Source organism: Anolis sagrei, chromosome 5, assembly GCF_037176765.1.
Source record: "Anolis sagrei isolate rAnoSag1 chromosome 5, rAnoSag1.mat, whole genome shotgun sequence".
Taxonomy (NCBI): Eukaryota; Metazoa; Chordata; class Lepidosauria; order Squamata; family Dactyloidae; genus Anolis; species Anolis sagrei.
The window spans coordinates 66,082,150-66,106,566 of record NC_090025.1 but is presented as its reverse complement, the minus strand read 5'-3'; the positions used below and the strand labels follow the sequence as shown (position 1 = coordinate 66,106,566).

Below are 24,417 nucleotides of genomic sequence, written 5' to 3'. Positions count from 1 at the left end.
AGACAAAATATTTTTAGAGTAATTTTTTTTAAAGCGTTCAAAGGTGTTCAACTTTCACCATGAACAATAGATACTCCTCATGGCCTCTTAATCCTATGGCTGCTCAGAAGCTTGAAGAAACCGAATTACATCAGAGGGCATTCACTCAGAAAACGTTCAGTAGTAAAAGGCAGAAGTTCCAACATCCACTATCACAGTGTAAATTTAACTACTTTACCATTTCCATCATATACCAAGCATAAATGTCTTCTATTATCGATGATCAATATTAAATTCTAGTATTAGGTGATCATTATTGATTATTGTAGGAAAGATTATACTAAAAATAGGCGACCATTATTTCTCCATTTATTATCATTTTGCTTTTCAAAAACAATATAACCTATTCAATTAAATACCATGAATTTCTATTAACTCATATACCTGTCTATCACTTAGGATGCTTATTGTATCATAAATATAATTATGAACATCACTTCCATGTGCAATATGTTCCAAGACTTCATGAGGATACATGAAACCACAAATAATAGTTCTTCTGGCTCAAGAGTATTATACAGTCATGCTGGAAGACCTAGTGTACATATATTGTTGGACACAGTTAAATGAAACTGAAGATATCGGGTGCACTGATATGGGGATCATATTGTAAACAAACGTGCACTGGAATTGGACTTTGTTTATCAAATCAAATTCCCAGGATGCCCCATCTCAAAGATCCAGAACTATGATAATGAGCTACAGTGGAGCAGATTTTAACTTGCTTGCTTACATACCTCTATATCCTTGGGGCCAAATGATTAAACTCAGACATGCAACACTTTCCTCCATCTCTTTTAACAACACAACACTTATTTGAAAGGGACCACAACAATACAAGTAGGGATCACTCTAAAAGACTGGACAAGCAGAATGCAGCCCTTTGAAAAACCCATGTGTTTCTCAACCCTCTTCTGTAAAACATTTTGGGTGACAAAGACAGCATTTGTATTCACAGTCACTGCAACTTTTATGTAAGAAGACTTCCTATAGATTTCCTGTCAGGAAGAGAGTTTCCTTTTAAAATAGCTGAAGTGTTTAAATACAGTACCCATTCCTCCCAAAACCAATATTTGGAAAGGCAAAGGACAGAGTTCATTAAAAAAAAGTCAACCCACAGAGGCCAAAATTACTTTTCCAGCTACAGTATCAAATGCTAGATTTACTTTACATCACTTGTTTTAACTGCCACTAGTGCAATACCCCTCACAATTATAGAGCATTACTCATAGTGGATGTGTCACCTGTTCTCCCCCCCCCCCATCCCGAAACACACCATATGTTTTTTCACTATAGCACTGCAGATCATTGCATCCAGGATATTCAGGGATTCAACTTCTACAGTGTCCTGATACCATATGCATCACCTTAGAATCCTGTGACTAGGTTAAGGCCATGCATAAACATACACACAATATTGATACTCAAATAAAGATTATATTCTAATTCTCTCTCAAAAGTCTGCTTTTATAGATACAGAATGTGTGTATAATTCAGGATCAGTTGCTGTAAAGCACTACCAAAATATGATTCAAATACAACAACAACAACAACAACAATGAGGAAACCTGATAATTTTTTCAATAGTCTTAATATAATGGTACAAAACTAACAACATAATCACTGCTGATCTGATCATTCTTATCTGAAATGTTCTTTATTTAAAAAAGGAAAAAGGGGGGGGGGGACTCCATTAGGTGTTAATGAAGGCCAGTTCAGATTCAAGGTGTACACAGCTAGGCCAGATTTGTCATAGGCGTGTTGCTGAATGTACTGCAGCAACCCAACTCCAAATGGTATGATCTGTTTTTAATTCTTTAAGCATAAATTGACATTTCTTTTAATGCATAACTAACATGGAAACAAAAAACCGTATTAGAAGAATAGAGCCATAACGTGTATCTCCTTTATCATTCTGATGCTGAGCTAAAAATATATCCATAAGTGTTTCCCAAAGCATTAATATCTAATGCTGGCTGGAAAGACAGATTATTCAGAAGCAGAAATGCAGCGAGTTAAATAGGTATGGTACTGAGAACCAACAGCTTTGGCTTGAGAGATGAGGGACTGATAACCTTTGCAGCTATATCTAAGCAATCTTTGTTCCTTTAAGATGGACTACACAAGGGTGCTCACACACACACCCCTTGATGATAAATGGAGAGTTGACATCATGGTAATGAAACATTATGCCTCATTGTCACACTAACAAAGCACTCAACAACAAAGGAGGTTTCCAAGAGATGTTGTCCTTCCCATCAGCATGCACTGAGGTATCCTTTCCTTTCTCTCAGGATGAAGGAAACAAACCGAGATGATTTTATGGAGAAAGAAAGAAAAACAAAGGTTTTTCTCCCCCATTATATTTTTAATTGTAAGGGAAAGCTTTTCTCTTTGTAATCCTTTTGCACAGCTGTACTGTGACATTTCTTTTGGGCTCCTATCTTGCCATGCTTGCAAAAGCACAAACATGTTGGTGCAGTGTCCATTCTTTCCAAAGCGCTTCTTGTGGAGCAATTAAAAAGAGAAAGATGCAGGCAAGATACATACACCTCCAGACAACTCGGCCCTCCCTTTCAACAAATGTTTACATTTATGCCGACTGTATAAAATCCACATTGAACTGGGTTATATGGCAGTGTAGACTCAGCTAACTCAGGGTCCTTCCACACAGCCCTATATCCCAGAATATCAAGGCAGAAAATCCCACATTATTTGAGTGTGGACTCTGTTAACCCAGTGGAAAGCAGATATTGTGGGATTTTCTGCCTTGATATTCTGGGATATAGGGATGTATGGAAGGGCCCTGAGGCACCCCATGCCACCCCCAAAACAACTTCCCAGGCAAGATTCCCTTCACCGGGCCAAAATGTCAATGGCAAATTTCGGTTTTTGGTTGTTGTTGTTTAGAAAATGAAAACACGGCAATGCCTATTAAGATAATTGTCTTTGGCGGGATTAGCTGACAATATCTGGTTTGGCTGTACCAAAGGTATAGCAATGGAGGGGAAGGAGGGGGGTGAGACATCTGTGGCCGCGACTCCTATAGACGTGTTGGGATTTGCGGGAAAGATGAGCCCAGCATCATCTCTGTGTCTGTTTGCATCCCTGCGTGAGAAAGGGGGCTAGGAGGGTGAGGAGGAGGCTCCCAAACACCATACTGAGGAGAAGGCCCTGCTGTGAATCTCTACAAAATGGTGGATGTGAGGGTTTTGGTTTTGTTTTGTTAAAAAAGAGGGTTTGCATTATTCATTACAACCTATGCTAATCAGTAGGCCTGTAGAAAGGGGGGGGGGGTTAAGGGTTTCATCCCCCCAGAAATGTTTCAGGGTTTTTTTTTTTTAAAAAAAACTGGTTTACTCATGAATTGGTTAACCAGGGCTCTTCCACAAAGCCATATAACCCAGAATATCATGGCAGAAAATCCCACAATATTTGCTTAGAACTGGGACCCCTTCCACACAGTTGAATAAAATTCTACATTATCTGTTTTGAACTTGAATATATAGCAATTTGGTCTCAGATAACCCAGTTCAAAGCAGATATTGTGGGATTTTCTACCTTGATATTCTGGGATATAGGGCTATGCGGAAGAGCCCTCAGATAACCCAGTTCAAAGCAGATATATGGTTATTTTTTCTGCTTTGATATTCTGGGATATAGGGCTGTGTGGAAGGGCCCTCAGTTAAAATTCAATTGTTTTTTTAAAAAAAAAATAAATCCTGAAACATTGGAGGGGGGAGGTCGAACCCTTAAACCAGTGGTTTGGATTTCAGCTCTCATCATTCCTAACAGCTGGGATTTCTGGAAGTCCAAAACACCTGGAGGACGAAAAGGTTGGGATCCATTCAGTGCCTTAAAACCCTCCTCCTATCCCCCACCTCTGGTTAATAATAAAGCTGGTGATAGCAGCAACAACAACAATATCCTGGAGGAGAGATAAACAACCAGGCCAAGGCCTAAAAGAGACAGATGTGCCCCTCCACAAATACATGAAAAAAAGATCTGTCCCTGCACACACATGAAGACAAAGATTTGTAACCACACACTGGAACACAATGAGATGGATGGATGGATTGACAGGTATGATAGACCAGGCCTGGGCCAACTTGGGCCCTCTTTCCAGGTGTTTTGGACTTCAACTCCCGCCATTCCTAACAGCGTCAGGCCCCTTCCTGTAATAACAGAATCCTGTAGTTGGAAGGTGACCCTAAGGACCATCTAGTCCAACCCTTAGGAGATAGACAAATAGATAGATAGATAGATAGGATAGAATCCTAGAGTTGGGACCCCAAGGACCACCCAGTCCAACTCTTAAGACATAGATAGATAGATAGATAGATAGATAGATAGAATAAGAGAATCCTAGAGTTGGAAGGTGACCCTAAGGACCATCTAGTCCAACCCTTAAGAGATAGATAGATAGATAGAGATAGATAGGATAGAATCCTAGAGTTGGGACGCCAAGGACCATCCAGTCCAACTCTTAAGATATAGATAGATAGACAGACAGACAGATAGAATCCTAGAGTTGGGACCCCAAGGACCACCCAATCTAATTCTTAAGATATAGATAGATAGATAGATAGATAGATAGAATAACAGAATCCTAGAGTTGGAAGGTGACCCTAAGGACCATCTAGTCCAACCCTTAAGAGATAGATAGAGATAGATAGATAGATGGATGGATAGATACGTAGATAGAATCCTAGAGTTGGGACGCCAAGGACCATCCAGTCCAACTCTTAAGACATGGATAGACAGACAGACAGATAGACAGAATCCTAGAGTTGGAAGGTGACCCTAAGACCATCTAGTCCAACCCTTAAGAGATAGATACGTAGATAGAATCCTAGAGTTGAGACGCCAAGGACCATCCAGTTCAACTCTTAGGACATAGACAGACAGACAGAATCCTAGAGTTGGAAGGTGACCCTAAGACCATCTAGTCCAACCTTTAGGAGATAGATAGATAGACAGACAGGCAGATAGAATCCTATAGTTGAGACCCCAAGGACCACCTAGTCCAACTCTTAAGACATAGATAGATAGATAGATAGATAGATAGAATAACAGAATCCTAGAGTTGGAAGGTGACCCTAAGGACCATCTAGTCCAACTCTTAAAAGGTAAATAGATTGAATAATAGAATCCTAGAGTTGGGAACCCAAGGACCATCCTGTCCAACCCCCTGCAATGCAGGAAGACACTGCCCAACCCCTCCCGACAGATGGCCACCCGGACTCGGCTTAAAAGCCTCCAGAGGAGGAGTCCTTAGGGTCACCTTCAGGAGAGGGCCTGAGGCTGTTAGGAATGGCGGGAATGGAAGTCCAAAACACCTGGAAGGAGGGCCCAAGTTGGCCCAGGCCTGTGACAAACAGGCACGCACAGGCAGGCAGGCAGGCAGGGCACCTCACAGACCTGATGTCATGTATCCCCGGGAGGCCTGGGAGAGGAAAGCGGGGGGGAAATGCTTATGGAGGCGGTAGTCCTTCTCGCTGCGGGAGCGGAGGCGCTCGGAGGCCCGGTCCGAGAAGTCGGCGCTGGGCCAGGCCCGCCTCAGGGTCGTGCTCCGCGTCTTCTTCATGGCGAGGGGCCTTCAATGTAATCCAGGCCCAGGAGGGGAAAGCAGCAGCAGGAGCAGCAGGAGCAGCATGGGCCACGCAGGAGGCCTTTCTTCCTTCACCTCAGCAGAAGCAGCAGCAGCCGCATGGTGGTCCCTCGAGCCCCCACTCGCTCCCCTTCATGAGGAGGGAAATCATCACAAAGCCCAGGCCTCGCCAAAATGAGGCCATAAGAAGAAGGGGAAGAAGACGGAGAGGAGGAGGAGGAGGGCGTCTTCTTCGCATGGGAGGCCTTCTTCTCCTTCTTCTTTCTCCTCAGGATCCGCGCCAAGCATCCGCCAGCCTCCCTCCCGCTCCCCTCCCCGCCACCCTCCACATCCTCCTCCTCATCATGGCAGCCTTCTCTCCTCCTCCTCCTCCTCTTCTACTACAAACAACGGCGGAGGGTGGTCATCATCATGGCTCCCCCCTCTCTCTCTCCTGATGTCTCTCCTCCTCTTCTTGATTCCTCACACAAGGAAGGCCGCTCTTCTCTTTTTCCCCATCACCGCCTCAGCATCCACGCAGATTGTTTTGTTCCCGCTCCCTTTCTCTCTCTGGATGGATCCCTCTCTGCTGCAGAGCACTCAGGCAGGAAAGCAAGGCAGGCAAGCAAGGCAGGCAGGCAGGGAACCAACCAGGCGCCCGCCTCCTTCCCAGCCTGATTATGCTAATCGAGGCTTCAAGGGAGACAGGCGGCGGGCTCAGCCAGTCAGGCAAGCACGCATTCTCATGGAAAACAGCCCTGGGCTCCCGACCCCAAACCCCTTGGCTGCTGCTGCTGTTGCCCCAGAGCCCTGCCACGCAGCCCTATAGCCCAGAATATCGAGGCAGGAAACCCCACATTCTCTGAGGGCCCTTCTTCCACACAGCCCTATATAACAGAATATCAAGGCAGAAAACCCCACATTCTCTGAAGGCCTTTCTTCCACACAGCCCTATATCCCAGTATATCAAGCCACATTATCTAAGGGCCCTTCCACACAGCCCTATATCTGAAAATATCAAGCCACATTATCTGAGGGCCCTTCCATAAAGCCCTATATCCCATAATATTAAGGTAGACAATCCCAGGCCCCTTCCACACAGCCCTATATCCCAGAAAATGAAGGCAGAAAACCCCACATTATCTGAGGGCCCCTTTTCCACGCAGCCCTATATCCCAGAATATCAAGGTAGACAATTGCAGGCCCCTTCTACACAGCCTTATATTCCAGGATATCAAGACAGAAATCCCCACATTCTCTGAGGGTCCTTCTTGCAGCCCTATATCTGAAAATATCAAGCCACATTATCTGAGGGCCCTTCCACAAAGCCCTATATCCCAGGATATCAAGGCAGAAAAGACCACATTATCTGAGGGCCATTCTTCCATACAGCCCTATATCCCAGAATATCAAGGCAGAAAACCCCACATCATCTGAGGGCCCTTCCACACAGCCATATATCCCAGAATATCAAGGCAGAAAACCCCACATTATCTGAGTTGCCTTCCACACACTCCTATATCCCAGAATATCAAGGCAGAAAATCCCACATTATCTGAGGACCCTGCCACACAGCCCTATATCCCAGAATATCAAGGCAGAAAATCCCACATTATCTGAGGACCCTGCCACACAGCCATATATCCCAGAATATCAAGGCAGAAAACCCCACATCATCTGAGGGCCCTTCCACACAGCCCTATATCCCAGTATATCAAGCCACATTATCTAAGGGCCCTTCCATAAAGCCCCATATACCAGAATATCAAGGTAGACAATCCCAGGCCCCTTCCACACAGCCCTATATCCCAGAATATAAAAAAAACACCCCACATTATCTGAGGGCCCTTCTTCCACACAGCCCTATATCCCAGAATATAAAGGGAGAAAACCCCACATTATCTGAGGGCCCTTCCACACAGCCTTATATTTCAAAATATCAAACCACATCTGAGGGCCCCTCCACATAGCCCTATATCCAAAAATATCAAGCCACATTATCTGAGGGCCCTTCCACAAAGCCCTATATCCCAGAATATCAAGGTAGACAATCCCAGGCCCCTTCAACACAGCCCTATATTCCAGAATACAAAGGCAGAAAATCCCACGTCATCTGAGGGCCCTTCCACACAACCCTATATCCCAGGATATCAAGTTAGACAATCCCAGGGCCTTTCCATGTTACACATGAGTCAACTCCAACCTGCAACTGGTTTCGTCTCACAAGAGCCTTTGTCAGGCAGTTGGGTTCATTTATCGAAAAAGGCTCATAAAGGTTGCAGGTTGGAGTCGACTCGTGTGTAACAAAGGGAATAGGACACCTATTGTGACTACTGGAGTCTACTCGTGTGCAATAAAGAATAGGATATTTATGGTCATTCAAGGACTATTCTTATTCACATGAAGGATTTGTTTCATACTTCAAGAGAAGAACCAATTGTTTCTGCTTAATGTGAATGTGGCAGCTCTGTGTTTTGTTGATATGTGTATTTGTAATGTATACATTGAGTTAATTTAGATACTTTCACATTACCACAATCAGTGGATTTTGGTCCACAGTTTTAGGGAAACCCATTTTTTTTCAATGTTCCAAAATGTACCACTATAGTTAGGATCTGGTGATCCTAACTATAGCAATTTCAGCTGGATGTTTTAGCATTGAGGGATTGCTGCCTGAAGATATAGCATCACTGGAACCACCATTGTTTTCTTTCCACAGAAATAATGTATCTAAATGCATAGGTCTTGATGGTATTTTCCCTTTTTGCCTTGAACTTTGCTTCTTCTATTTATGTTGTTCTTATTAGGGTGAGTGTCCTTATACCAACCTAAGGTGGCCATCCATGCATTAAGATGCAAATCCCAGAACTCCTCCTCATTGGCTATGCAGGCTCGGACTTATGGGAACTGCATTCCAACAACATCCAGCCATTACAATCCCTGACCTTGATTATATACCACAGTATAACTCCTATATCCATGGGACTGGTGTCTGCTATTTCAATTTTATTGTCCTCCATCAAGACTCTATTATTCAGCCAAAAAATAATTCTTAATTTCAATAGGGTTTGATATTATCCACAGTCACATATCCACATAAAGGACAGAAATGTATCCCTTGCAGATACAGAGGCTGTGCTGTAATTTGAGTAGGGAAATAAAATCATGACCCAACAAAACTTTTCTGTGTGGAGCTGGAAAGGTTAACTTCTCACCCATAACACTCCAGGTTAATCAGTGTGGATGTTTTTTCTTTTCACTCCTGGGGTCCTCACAATGGTTGGAGAGCCATTGAAAGGCTATACGGGGACTTGGATGCTTTATTTTTTAAAGGATAGCTCCTATTTTCCTGTGTCCAATTATGGGCACCCCAATTTAAGAGAGATATTGACAAGATAGAACATGTCTAGAGGAGGGCAACTAAAATGCTCAAAGGTCTGGAGACCATGTTCTATGACAGTGGTTCTCAACTATCATAGAACATGGTCTATGTTTTGGCCTACAACTCCCAGAAATCCCAGCTAGTTTACCTGCTATTAGGATTTCTGGAAGTTGAAGGCCAAATATCTGGGGACTCACAGTTTGAGAACCACTGTTATGAGGAACAGCTTAAAGAGCTAGGTATGTTTAGCTTGGAGAAGAGAATGTTGAGAGAAGACATGATCACCATGTTTAAATATCCGAAAGGATGTCATAAGGAAGAGGGAGCAGGCTTGTTTTCTGCTGTTCTGGAGACTAGGACTCGGAGCAATGGGTTCAAATGACAGGAAAGGAGATTCCACCTGAATATTAGGAAGAACTTCCTGATTGTAAGAGCTGTTCAACAGTGAAACACTTTCCCTCAGAGTGTGGTGGAAGCTACTTCTTTGGAGGCTTTTGAACAGAGGGCGATTTGTCACCTGTTGTGGGTGCTTTGTGCTTTTCCTGCATGGTAAGGGGTTGAACTGCTTGGCCATGTGGGCTCTATGATTCTATGACCTTCTTTTTATTCCCATAAGTTTTTATTATGCATTTCAAAAAATGTTTTTCACACAAAGAATAAAAGGAAAATAAAGAAGGGGGCGAGGGTTGTAAAACTCTGATTAGTCAACTCAAACCATATAAATGTCTACTATGTCACCAAGTAAGAGGAAGGGGATTGAGGGGGAAGAGACATCATATATTTGTTATAATGATTACATCTGAATCTTCAGCTCAAGTTCTATTATACACATTGTCTAAAATTGTGAAAGTCCTATATATCCTCTAAAACAGAAAAGAACACATGGCCCTTCCACACGGCCACATCACCCAGAATATCAAGGCAAAAAAAATTCCACAATATCCGCTTTGAACTGGGTTATCCGAGTCAACACTGCCATATATTCCAGTTCAAAGCAGAAAATGTGGTGTTTTATTCAGCTGTGTGTAAGGGGCCACTGTCTTTTCGTCTGATGTCAAAACTGGTAGTTGAGTCTTCTCATACTATCCAATTTCTTCCTATCTTCTCTTCCAGTTATTTACATGTCTTTTATGTAATATTAACTATTGCCATATAAATCAATTCCATTTGTTAATAAATTAATATTGTGTAGGGGATAATTCAGTTACATTGTCATATTTTCTTCTTTAAAAAAAACACTACACAAATTCTATGATCTTCTTTTATCCCTGCAAGGGTGGCTTTGCTGTCTACATGGTGACACTATGGACACCAGAGAAACAAGTTGGTTGTCATTTATATTTCCTGTCCTCTATTTCTCCTAGTGAAGTCACAAATCAATCTCTTCAAAGTTACCCAAGAGAAATGTACCAATGCATATATATTATCTTCTAGAGCTGTCATCTGAAAACCACTTGGTCTTAATGGCTTCTAACTATTATTATTCAAAATATTTCAGGGCAATCAATGCAAAGGCAGTTCATACGCCACTTCTCCATTCTGCTGCCCAGTGCAAAGCATTTGGCACGAATGACAAAGAGTGTAATGAGAATCAATGAGGAAAAAGTGCAAAGTATCAGTCATAGTAATTAGCCAGAAATATGTCATGAACCAAAATCAAAGGTTCACATAATAAAACTTTGTTTATGTTATGTTAGGGATGACATCCTAGAAGCACCCTTGTCTCTAAAGTGGAAAGAAATTCACCGTCTGTTTCATAATGACGTGCACTGGCTTGGTCGACATGATCACATCTTGGCTTATCAAACTGAGACACATAAATGCCTTTACCAACGCACAAACCCCTTCACATCTCCTCTTGCGTGACAAAATTAATCCCAGACAACTTCAATGAATAGTTTCTTTTATATTATGGTCAACGTATCCTAGCACATCTATTAATATTTTTTTCTCAGTTTGGATGAAATGGGAAACTATGGTCATTGGTAGATTCAGTGGCTTACCAGAGTATGGAGGAGAGAATCAGCAGCTCAAAATCACAACCCAAAGGTTAAGCACAACTCATATACTGAGCCAAGGTACGATATTCTGGACCAGGCTTGCTCTTGCTTTCCCGGGTTATTGCTGTTTCTTGATGGAATTTTAAACTCCACTTTTCATACATAACTTTGCAGCTCTTTGGCTGAGTTGCTCATACAACAACGACAGAAAGGTGAATTTAAGGACCCCTGGTTTTGCCTGGGGTTGTGGACTTTTTTTCAACTCATTCAACCTCTAAGTCGCCCCTGAATGTGTAAACAATTCAGGGGTTGAAGTGAGTTCAGAACATTAACCCTAGGCCAAGATAACAGATGGTGTAAACTAAGAAATCCTTTGCCTTCCTTGGTTTCATGCATGACTATCAATTCAACACACCGACCAAGAGTTATCTATTATCACACCGATTCATTTACCAATCAGTCATCATAGAGTTCCTCTTATTTTGCAAAGAGAAACACCTCCAGAATACAAACTTTGGAAGAAATTGTATCCACAATTACACACCTGTTTTGCAGGGCTAGGTATAACAAAATATTCTCTTTAAAGATGCTTTCTTGACCAGTCTTTGAGAATAAAAGTATGTTCCCTGTTTATCCGTTTCTCATCATATAGAGAAGTATTTCTTAACCTTCCTAATGCCGCAACCTCTAAATACAGTTCCTCATGTTGTGGTGACCCCCAACCATAAAATTATTTTTGTTGCTGCTTCATAACTGTAATTTTGCTACAGTTATGAATTGTAATGTAAATATCTGATATGCAGGATGTACAGTATTTTCATTCACTAGACCAAATTTGACACAAATACCTGATATGCCCAAATTTGAATACTAGTGGTTGGGTGTGTGTGTGATTTTATCATTGGGGAGTTGTAGTTGCTGGGATTTATAGTTAACCTACAATCAAACAGCATTCTGAACATCACCAACGATGGAATTGAACCAAACTTGGCACACAGAACTCCCATGGCCAACAGAAAATACTGGAAGAGTTTGGTGGGCATTGATCTTAAGTTTTGGAGTTGAAGTGCACCAACATCCTGAGAGCAGTGTGGACTCAAACAATGATAGATCTGGACTGAACTTGGCACTAATACTCAATATGCCCAAAAGTGGACATTGGTGGAGTTAGGAGAAAATAGACCTGGACATTTGGGAGTAGTAGTTGCTGGGATTTATAGTTCACCTACAACCAAAGAGACCCTTGAACCCCACCAACAATAGAATTGGGCCAAACTTCCCACACAGAACCCCCCTGCTTTGAAGGGACTCGGTGGCGCGAGCCTCCTTCCATCCTCACAAACTCTCCCTCGCCTGTACATGCACGCCATGCTGCCATGTGCCGTGCACCCCTGCTCTCCCCTCCCCACTTGGAGTCTCAGAAACAGCCCTCCCCTTGGCTGAGGGGCCAGCCAATCACAGTGGAGGAGGGCTTTTGGTGGGAGGATTTGCTGTCTATTTCCAAAAAGGAAAAGGATAGGCAAAGAAATCTTCAGCCTTCTCTGCCAAAGGGGTTCCTAAGAGCATCAGAAATATATGTTTTCTGATTGTCTTTGGCGACCCCTCTGAAACTCCCTTGTGACTCCCCCCCCCCCCGGGTTCCCGACCCCCAGGTTGAGAAACGCTGATATAGAGCAACATGAAGGAAATGGGAAAATGGTGAGGTTGTGGGGGTTCAAAGTTGCCTAGCATCTTTCACAGTTCAGTTCTGCTGACTTCATTTGGCTTTGTGGGTTTTTCCCCCCAAAGCTTCCTCAAGAAATTCCATGCTATATGTAATGCTAACTGCAAAATTCCACAGTAGTTTTCTTTCTTGAAGCGATATGCAAAGTCCTCTCTATTGCTGCCGTTATGCGCCTTTAAGTCATTTCCAACTTATGGTAACGCAAAGGTGAATGTTTTAAAGTGTTTAAAAAAAAAACCAAAAAAAGTAGGTGCAATTTTTAAAAATAGACATAGTCTTTTAAAATATTAAATCTTCCAGTGGACATTAGAATGAATGGATGATAAGGCCCTGCAGGGGATACATTCCTGAATTTACTGTGGAAACTGGAAACCATGGATAATAGTGAAGCTTATTGAAATGAATGATTTCTGCCAGAGGTTACCACAGAGTCGCTCTGAAAGAATTAGAAAATTGCTTGGAGGACCTAGATGAAATTGCACTTAATTGTCTTGTACAGATTGGGGGGGATGTGCTATATTTCAGCCTTACTGCCAAACTGTTGTTGTTGTTGTTGTTGTTGTTATATTTTATACCACGTTTTGTCTCCCCCGCGGGGGACTCAAAGCACTGCTGACTGTTCCCCCATTTAGAAGATTTCACCTCATTTTCTGTCCCTGTGAGAACCGGATTTTAAAAAAAATGAAAACAAAGATTAGAAATAAAGCTTCAGTAGAGGCATCTTTTCCCCATGATAACTTTTTCAGAGGTGAATTTCCCTTCTGAGGGGTAGATTTCTCTCACTTTCTGTTGTCTCACCCCCGTTTGTAACTATGAGTCATTTATAAGGTGGATGTTTGTAACTTGAGGACTGCTTGTAGTAGACATAACATATTATGCTAGAAAAACAATGAGATTTCTAGTAGTAATGAAAAATACAAGTAACATCACTAGCACATACCCCCAAGAAATATATTACATGTAATGCTGAACTTTTAATACTGTATATACTCGAGTATAAGCCTAGTTTTTCAGTCCCTTTTTTAGGCTGAAAAATCTCCCCTCGGCTTGTACTCAAGTCAATGTTATTTAATATTTTACTCTGTTATTAGTATTATTTTTATTACATTCATTATTTTACTCTATTTATTAATATTATTGCATTTATTAATTTACTCTTTATTGTTATTATAACATTTATTATTTTACTCTATTTATTATTATTATTACATATATTATTTTACTCTTTATTGTCATTATAACATTTGTTATTTTACTCTATTATTGTTATTACATTTATTATTTTACTCTTTATTGTTATTACAACATTTATTATTTTATTCTATTTATTATTGTTATTATTACATTTATTATTTCACTCCCTTTATTATTATTGGAAGGATATGTAAGCACATTTACATTGAAGAAGGTTAGAATAATAGTTTAATCAGAGTTGGGCAGCTTTATTTTAAATTACAATTTTATGTAAATATTTTGAATATTTACTCTACTGATGCCTCAATTAATGTAATTTTATTTCATTTATTTCTATTTTGAAACTTACCAGTAGCTGCTGCATTTCTTGTCCTCATTTTATACTCGAGTCAACACATTTCCCCAGTTTTTTGTGGTAAAATTAGGTGCCTCGCCTCCGGGCTGATATGGGTGGGATAGAAATAAAGTAAATAATTAAATAAATAAATATTCGGGTCGGCGTATACTCGAGTGTATATGGTATGTTATTTTAAAGCTAAAACACCAGAATATCAATAAAAGAAACATAGCGTTCCTTTATTGTTTTTCAGGTCACTTGGAAAGGAGGTGACTTTTGTGAATGGACAAGTGTCAGTTACAACTACCGTTTAATTCAAAGAATAACTTCAGATTTTGATTGTGTTTAACTAATCCTCCTATTATTATTATTATTATTATTATTATTGCTTATTGGGCATAATGCTCGAGTTGGTTTATGTCACTTGTTTTGTCTTGGTCATTCTTCCAAAATGAAGGATAAGTAAGCCATTATTTATGATTAGTTCTTCTTTACATTTGGCCAGGAAGAGAGGTTAATGGTTGGCGGGACAAGATCAGGATGTTTTCAATATAAAAGCTGAAGCCTTTCAAACATCCTTAGGCGAGTCTGCTGCATCCTCCACACAGTAGGTGAATTATGCTGTTCCACTAATCCAAGCTTAATTACAGAGCCTGTTAAGCTTATTTCAGATCATATTTCTATCACTACTTGTGGTTCTGGAATGCAGGATAACACACCTGCATTTGTTTTGTTCTACAATGCATTTGTTTTAATAGGCATCATTTTGAGTCAATTTAGCTTCCCCTAAGTCCCATTTAGAGAAGAAAGGTTTTTCTGTCTGTATCCTGTTCTGCTTCTTGGAAAAATGTCATTTGCCTTTGCCTCGATTACAGAAGGAAAAAACACACATTGGATGACTGTTGTTGTTGATGTGTTCCTTCAGGTTGTTTCTGAGTAATGGCAACACAATCACAGGAGCTTCTTGGCAAAGTCTTATTGGAGAACATAACCTTTTAGAGAAGAGCCAAAAAACACCTTTAGAGCAGAATCTCCTCTTGTAGTATACAGCCAAATATAATTATGCTAGACAATGGTTTCAGTTGTTAGACTGAATAACCAGCAAACTCCACTCTGTCTCCAGAAACAGAGATTTGCCAGTGTATAAAAACAACAGAGCTTTATAAGTGTTTTTATCAGTGCCCAAAAAAAGTACTCTCCCACAAAACAATTTGCTTCATATAATGTACTCAAGAGACAAAAATGAAGTAGTCTTTGATGGAAATAACGTATTTAGTTTACTCACAACTTTCAGCATACACAGATACAAAACTTATCAGTCCAGTTTCAAATATCTTTGAGATTGTTCCCTGTGCCAGCTGGGAACAATCTTGTAACAAAACAGCTATTAACAGGTCACCTAGGCCACTTCCACACAGTTGTATAAAATCCACATGGAACTAGATTATATAGCAGTGTGGACTCAGATAATCCAGTTCAAAGTAGATGTGGGATTTTCTGCCTTGATATTCTGGATTATATGGCTGTGTGGAAGGGCCCATATTCAAAAGGAGAGAGCGAGAGCATGTGGTCTGCAGCCCCTTTTATAACTTCTCAGAAACTAAAGGAAGCTGCACATGAGAACATACACACAGAAAATAGTAAGCAACGCGATCATAGACAAACAGGCTGTTAGAGAAGGCTTGATGAAGGTTGTCATTTCCAACACTGTTTACAATTGCTTCCTCTGAGACTGAGACTATGGGCCCTTCCACACAGCCCTATATCCCAGAATATCAAGGCAGAAAATCCCACAATATCTGCTTTGGGTTATTTGAGTCCACACTCAGATAATGTGGGATTTTCTGCCTTGATATTCTGGGATGTGGGGCTGTGTGGAAGGGCTCTATGACTTGGCCAAGATCACGCAGTGAGTTACTATGGCTGATCTGGAATTTGAACCTTGTCTTCCTGAGTCCTAGGCTGGATCTACACTGCCATATAATCCAGTATCTGATTCCAAATTATCTGAGTTGAACTGGGTTATATGAGTCTGCACTGCAGTTCAAAGCAGATAGTCTGGATTTTATATGGCAGTGTAGATGGAGCCATAGCATTGCACTGAAACCACTACCAGGCATGCTGTCCAAATACAAAGCTTGGTGCTCACAGGGACCCTGTTACAACCTCAACAAAGGCTCTTAGTTCTTATTATTAACATGTTTATATAAGGAATTTTTACTATGTCGTTTTTCATTGCTTCTTAAACTGGAGGCCCTGATCCCAATAGGGTCTCCTTAGCTCTGTGTTGGGATCTCAAAAAAATTGGCAACAGTATGTTTTCTGACTGGCATCTAGTTGCTTTTTTATGCATTTACACAAATGTATGCTCTAGCTGTGCTTTATACATCAACCCATTTAGCAAGCCTTGCAAATGCTGATTTGTTAACAGTACAAGTTTGGTTTTTCTATCTCCAGGGTTGTGAACAAGATGAGTTCTGTAGCTTTGTTCTTACGCTGAATTTGTAAGTCATCATAGGTACATTTTAAAGGATATGTGACACCTCCCTCTAAAACCAATATATTGTAAGAGTTATTTTTCGCAGCAGAATGGACACAATTTATTTACTATCATTGTATATCGCCCTTCTCAGCCTTTTGGGCCAATCATGGAGGTTTACAGAGGCAACAATTCGATTCCCAAGAACATCATAAAATATTTAAAACATTAAACATGATATAAAACCATAACAAGAGTAATAAAAACATAATCATTTATGTCTCCTAATTAAAAACATGTCCAATCTCGTCGTCAGTCGTTCCGTATTCCTATGTCTTTTATATTACATTTTCAAACGCTTGCTCAAACAAAGTCTTAACTCTTTTCCGAAATGTTAAGAGGGAGGGGGCTGATCTAATATCTCTAAGGGTGTTCCATAGCTGAGGGGCCACCACTGAGAAGGCCCATTCTCTCGTCCTCGCCAAACATATTTGTGACGCAGGTGAGATCGAGAGCAGGGCCTCTCCGGACGATCATAAAGTCCTAGCAGATTCATAAGAGGAGATGCGTTCAGACAGGTAAGTTGGGCCAGAACTGTTTCTCAAGTCTCCACTGTGATGTTTGGTAAATGTGAATAAGCAGAAGCTTTACCAGAATATTTAAACCAAAATATACCCTGCATTATAATAAATATACCCTGCATTATAATAAATTGTCCCTCAGTCTTGTGAAACAAGTAAGAGTATTTTTAGTTTAGTTCAGAAGTTCAAACAATATATGCATCAGTCTCTTTGAATTCCGGCAGAGATCATGGGAATAAAATAATCCTTTTAAATAGTCTTTAAATAAACCTCATGCCTTAAAATGATTAGTCTTCAAGTAAGTTGACAGCAAGCACTATCTCTTCACTGTCCAAAGGGAGAAAATGACAGAATGACAGTTAGAACCGTTGGTCTCAGAGGCTAGCCAGAGGCAGCGGCCAATCAGAAATCTGGCTCCTGGCACGCTCAGCCAATCAGCTGCTGACACATCTCTCTCCAGTTAACCTACCATATCCTGGCGTCTTTTTTCAAATCTTCACACCCATGACTAAGACTTTGTAAGACTCACAGCATTCATAACATGGATAACATACGAGGAAGCCTCTGTATTTGAGATACCAAGCAAGACGCTGGCTGACAGCTGTTTGTTTGGACTACAACTTTAGTAGAAATGACCTGCACCATAATATGCAGCCCTAACAGTAATATTGGCATAAGAGACAGTCTTTTGGGACTCCTATTTTTTTTTCTAATGCAGTATCATACGAAGGTTGAATGAAAAGTAATGCCTTCACCTTCGTTACTTGGGTTTGGATGGGAATATTTTAATAAATTAAACGCAGAAATAATCCTTAGAATGTGCTCTTTAACTACTACTATTCACTTTTCCACATAATCACCAGACAATTTGATACATTTCTGCCAACAATGAACAAGTTTTCTGAAGCTGTCACGGAAGAAGTTGACACTCTGTTTCCACAACCAGCATCTCACAGTTCTCTCAACCTCTTCATCAGAAGCATAATGATGTCCCTGCAGATCTTCTTTCATTATCAAGAACAGATGGAAGTCAGACGGTGCTAAATCTGGACTGTATGGAGGATGTCATACGGTGGTGAGATCCAGTCTCTGAAGTTTCAAGTCTGTGCACTTTAATTTTGGGCATCAGCATCCTGGGTACCTATCGTGCACAGATCTTCCAATAGACAAGCAAAGCAATAATGTGACCCACATGTTCTTGTGAAATGCCGATTATGCTTGAAATTTCTCTCTGAGTGATACGACGATCGTCCTGAATCAATCTGTCGACCTTTTGCTTGTGAAACTCAGTGGTTGCTGTCACAGGACATCCAACTCTTTGTCACGCAACTCAGATGTCCCCACCTCAACATCTTTAAACTTACTCACCCAATGACACACAGGACTCACATCAACACAATCGCCAAAAACAGCTTGCATTCTCTGTTGAATCTCCATTGGGGTGACACTGTCTACTGTCAAGAATTCAATGATTGCACATTGCTTAAGTTGCATTGACCGACTGTCTGCACAGAGTTCCATACTTCGCACTTTAACAAGACAACCAATCAATGCTAAGACTTCCTGCCAAAATGAAACTGTAGAGGAGAGTCTACTGAACAAGCCAGTACTTCCCGCATACCAGTACTGCCATCTGTTGAGGAGGTATGAAGGTGGAGGCATTACTTTTCATTCAACCCTCGTACGTGCAAGGCACAAATTCTTCCTGGTGTGGCAAGATGAAAACATCCACACTGGAATTCCCATACTTTCATACAGCAGAAAAGCACACTTCATTTGGAAGAGTGCAACAAAGCAGGAGGGGAAGGAGATAGTAATGAATATTAAGACAAGAAAAAAAGAAATGGAGGAGGTAGATGGAGAAAGAGTGCTATAATCTTTATTGGGCTTGCAGGCCACCTGTTGAGTTGTTTTGCTTTGTATAATTTCTCTTTAGTTTGTCAACTAAAACACATTACTGGACTAATGCATGGTGTTAAACGATGAAATACCCAACAGCTGCTCTCCCGTTACAGACAAGCTTTTATAGACTACAGCTTTAAAAAGCCATGGGACAACTCACTCTATTTGTCAATGAGATCTCTGACGAACACGGGGGCGGAAGGCAAGGGGAGACAAAACAGGTGTCTATGGTTATATCTGGACAACAAATAAAAATGGACTTTAATGGTATTTGCTGAGCAAAATTTATTACCTTCTTCCCTTCCAGTCCTCCCTTCAGCATGTTGTTTAAAATAATATGTGAGGCAGCTGGTTTCTGCATGTCACTTTGGTAGTCTTTGTGCGAGAGATTTTTAGAACGGTGGAAAACAAAATTGAAACCAGAGATCATCCCAGCCTAAACTGTTCATGAAATGTTTTGTCAGAGGCTTTCATGGCTGGAATCCCTGGGTTGCTGTGAGTTTTCCGGGCTGTATGGCCATGTTCCAGAAGCATTCTTTCCTGACATTCCTCCTGCATCTATGGCAGGCATCCTCAGAAGTTGTGAGGTCTATATAAATGAGGTTTATATATCTCTGGAATGTCCAGGATGGAAGAAAGAACTTTTGTCTGTTGGAGCTAGGTGTGAATGTTTCAACGGGACACCCTTATTAGCATTTGATGGCCTCACAGTTTTTAGGTGTGGCTTATTCCTGCCTGGGGGAATCCTTTGTTGAGAGGTGATTAGCTATCCCTGATTGTTTCTTGTTTAGAGTTCCCCTGTGTTTGAGCATTGTTCTTTATTTACTGTTATAATTTTAGAGTTTCTTTAATACTGGTAGCCAGATTTTGTTCATTTTCGTGGTTTCTTCCTTTCTATTGAAATTGTCCACATGTTTGTGGATTTCAATGACTTCTCTGTGTAGCCTAACATGGTGGTTGTTAGAGTGGTCCAGCATTTCTGTGCTCTCAAATAATATGCTTCATGCAGGTTGGTTCATCAAGTTCTCTGAAATGGCTTTCTTCTCTGTTTGAAGTAGTCTTCAGTGCCTTTCGTGCTCCTTGATTCATGTTTAGGCAATGCTGCATTTGGTGGTTCCTATGTAGACTTGTCCACAGCTGCATGGTAAACGGTAGACTTCTGCAGAGTTGAGATGATCCCTCTTGTCCTTTGCTGAACATAGCATTTGTTGAATTTCCTTAGTGGATCTGTAGGTAGTTTGTAGGTTGGGTTTCTTCATCATCTTCCCCATGCAATCATTGGTTCCCTTGATGTATGGTAAGAACGCTTTTCCGATGGGTGGATTTTTGTCTTTATTCTCGTGGCTTGTTCTCGGTCTTGCAGCTCTTTGGTTGTCTGTGGTGGAATCTCCATTGGCCTGTAGAGCCGGGTTTAGGTGGTTCAGGTCACCTTGGAGGAGGTGGGGTTCGTAGATTCTTTTTGCATGGTGTTGCAAAGTTCATGCAATATTTTTGAATTCTGCCTTTTCCGCCATTTCTTTTCTTTTCTTTTTTTAAGAAAAAGTACTATTATCTAATCGGAATACTTTTGCTATAGTGGCTTTTCATACACAGAAAACATTTTAAGAGTTGTGATTACTTGTTGTGAGAGCTGAGAACCCATTTAAACCAACTTTTTTGTTTGGAAAATATATTATCGGTAAAAACTGAGAAAAAGTAGGAACAGTGGACGTTTACAACTATGCCGGCCCAACACCCTTGTTCTTTTTGTCATGTCAAGGTTCCCATTCTACCACAGTCACCCATCGCTGATTTGAAATATTTAAATACAACTTGTCAAAGTGTTTGGTGAAAAATTAGAATTTAAGATTCAATTGTATGGTGTTCTGTTTTAGTGAGTCTGATCGACTATCTTGACAATAGATGGGCCTCATGTTCTGTATTATTACCTGAGCCCTGTCATTTGTACTTACTAGAAATGCTGTAACTACAACAAACATGAGCCCAGGGCCAACAACCAGAAATTATACCATATACTACAAAGATCCGCCTAGTCAAAGCCATGGTATTCCCTGTAGTAACCTACGGATGTGAGAGCTGGACTTTAGAGAAGGCTGAGCAAAGGAAGATAGATGCTTTTGAACTGTGGTGTTGGAGGAAAGTTCTGGGAGTGCTTTGGACTGCGAGAAGATCCAACCAGTCCATCCTCCAGGAAATAAAACCCGACTGCTCATTGGAGGGAAGGATACTAGAGACAAAGTTGAAGTACTTTGGCCACATCATGAGGAGACAGCAAAGCCTAGAGAAGACAATTATGCTGGGGAAAGTGGAAGGTAAAAGGAAGAGGGGCCGACCAAGGGCAAGATGGATGGATGGCATCCTTGAAGTGACTGGACTGACCTTGAAGGAGCTGGGGGTGGTGACAGCCGACAGGGAGCTCTGGCATGGGCTGGTCCATGAGGTCACGAAGAGTCGGAGACGACTGAATGAATGAACAACAACAATACTAGCTGTCCCCTGCCATGCATTGCTGAGGCCCAGTCTGTGTACATGTGGCCTGGCTGGTCACATAGACCTCAGATAAGGATTACTGTGTCCGTCTTAGATATTGCTCATACATAATTGAAATAAACTTTTATCTATTTCAATAACCACTGTGAGTGCACTAAAAGCAGAACTAAATCCTATTGGCAAAATTTATTGTTTGTTGTCTGTTTGTGTGTGCATATACAGCATGTGTATATGTGTGTGTATATTTGTGTATATGTGTGTTTGTGAATATATGTGGTTTTGCGCATGCGTTGTGATGTATTTTTGTTTTTTTTGTTTTTAAGTCTCTTCTGTTGTGTTTTTCAGTGTTTTTATGAGTGATGGTCACTTGTTGGCCTGATAAGTGTATTGTGTCCAAATTTGATGTCAATTTGTCCAGTGCTTTTTGGGTTTGTTCATCCCACAAATGAATATTACATTTTATTTATGTAGCTAGTACCAAATCCTGAGAACATCCTTGTAAGTAAAATAATTCTGGCTACAAGCCTGGCTGGTCACATAGACCTCAGATAAGGATTATTGTCTCTATCTTAGATATTGTTCAAACATATTTGAAATAAACTTTTATCTATTTCAATCACAACTGTGAGTACACTAAAAGCAGAACTGGATCGTATTGGCGCCTTTGGCAAAAGTTATTGTTTGTTGTCTGTTTGCCTTCCTTCCTTCTGGGCTTGCTTTGTTTTTTGTTTTTGTTTTTTTGTTTTTTGTTGTTTTTGTTTTTTTTGAGTGGATGAGTGGGGCAACAACTCAAAAGGTATTTTGCTGTTGTCGCTATTTGGGAGGAAATTCTTCTTTGACACAAAAAACTGGGTAACCCAGGCATTTAGCAGAGACCATGAAGATCTTCCTGGACACAAAAGTGGGATAGAGACCACAACACATAGCTTTGTATATGGTGTAATAATAACTGTTTAATACTGTGCTTCAGTTCAGTTTTGAAATGATTCTATTACTCACCCACCCACACAACATGCATCCAGAGACTATTCTATGTACCAACTTGCACAATGAATCACATGGAGTTGACCCAAGGGATGACAAGGCACATCTTATGCTTCCATAATGGCTTTTTTCTCCATGTATAAGCAATACTTCAAAGAAGAGAATGGTGGCATCTTGCTAAAGTGAACCATACAACACTCACAGCATGTACTTTAAATATTAAATGCTTTTTTAGTTGTGCGTCATGGATCGCTCAAGTCACAGGTATTTCCAGATGGCAGCCAATGTATTGCCTTGGCATTGGGGAAAGAGGGCAATCTTTGGAAGAGGAAATGGAAACAATATGATATGATGCAGAGCTTGAAAAAGTTATTTGCAGGCTACTGATTCCCAGAATCCCCAGACAGCACCAATACTGTCAGATGGAAAAATTGTACATAGTTGGAAAATAAATTCTTAATTTTTAATGTGTGTATGTATGTCTGTTTATAGGTGGTCCAATAACCTACACTAAATGTATTTTAATTTGTTTATGTATGTCTGTTTATAGGTGGTCCCTTTTGAAAGAAAATGGCAGAAATATTACAAAATTTTGCTGAAGACTTTAGGGAGAAAAGCATCTTGTGGACAGATTGTGATTTTTCCCAAGAATATATTGAAAAAGTTAAACTATATTTCCACAATTTGTTAGTAGAAGCATTTAAAAAAACCCTTTAGATTCCTAACCATTTTAAGCTTATAATAAAATAATAGAGGAGGGGACAGCTGACACTATTATTGAGCGACTCATAAAGAACCTCCTGCTAACTCTCTTTCAGCACATCCCCACATGTACCTAATCTGAACATAAAAGGGCAGGATTTAAATTGCCAAGATTAAAACTGCCTGCAGTTTCAAGCTTCGGGAGGACTGGTTTAACTCTCTGGTTACTCGGTGTCCTTTCAAATGTGGAATACTAAGCATTCTCCCCTGACACATATGCAAAGACACAAGCACAAGGTACAACAAAACCAGATAGATCTCTATATCCTCCATGTTAATCACATTGTGGAGTAATCTGAATATCTAATTTATTTATAAAAGTCAAGCTTCTAGCCCTTATTGACCCAGATAAAGTTTAGAAGAGATGCTGGCAATTTTGTATGAAAGTATTGTCAAAGGCTTTCATGGCTGGAATCACTGGGTTGTTGTAAGTTTTTCGGGCTATGTGGCCATGTTCCAGAAGCATTCTGTTCTGACGTTTTACCCACATCTATGGCAGACATCCCCAGAGGTTGTGAGGTCTGTTGGAAACTAGGCAAGTGGGGTTTATATATCTGTGGAATGTCCAGGGTGGGAGAAAGAACTCTTGTCTGAGGCAAGTGTGAATGTTGTAACTGGCCAACTTGATTAGCATTTAATGGCTAGAAGTTTTAAGGTGTGGCTTCTTACTGCCTGGGGGAATCCTTTGTTGAGAGGTGATTAGCTGTCCCTGATTTTTTCTTGTCTGGAGTCCCCCTGTTTTTAAATATTCTTCTTTATTTACTATTATGATTTTAGAGTTGTTTAATACTGGTAGCCAGATTTTGTTCATTTTCATGGTTTCTTCCTTTCTGTTGAAATTGTCCACATACTATGGCTGACTTCTCTAGTTGAAGTAGTCTGCAGTGCCTTTCATGACTCCACCTCAGACATCAGAAGAGCTGCAAGACCAAGAACAAGCCATGAGAGTAAAGA

General features: G+C 40.6%; 1 protein-coding gene across 2 annotated transcripts in view; it reads right to left on the bottom strand.

Annotated features, from left to right (window-relative positions):
- STOX2 (storkhead box 2) overlaps positions 1–24,417 on the bottom strand; it is a 151,280-nt gene that overhangs the window by 68,659 nt on the left and 58,204 nt on the right. Inside the window, exon 1 of one of the 2 annotated variants that reach the window (XM_060778650.2) lies at positions 5,461–6,312. The exons of the other annotated variant lie outside the window; for it this stretch is intronic. Within the exon in view, the coding sequence (XP_060634633.2) occupies positions 5,461–5,626 (166 nt within the window). The 5' untranslated portion in view covers positions 5,627–6,312. Of the gene's footprint in view, positions 1–5,460; positions 6,313–24,417 lie in introns of those variants that run through there. 2 annotated transcript variants of the gene reach the window in all.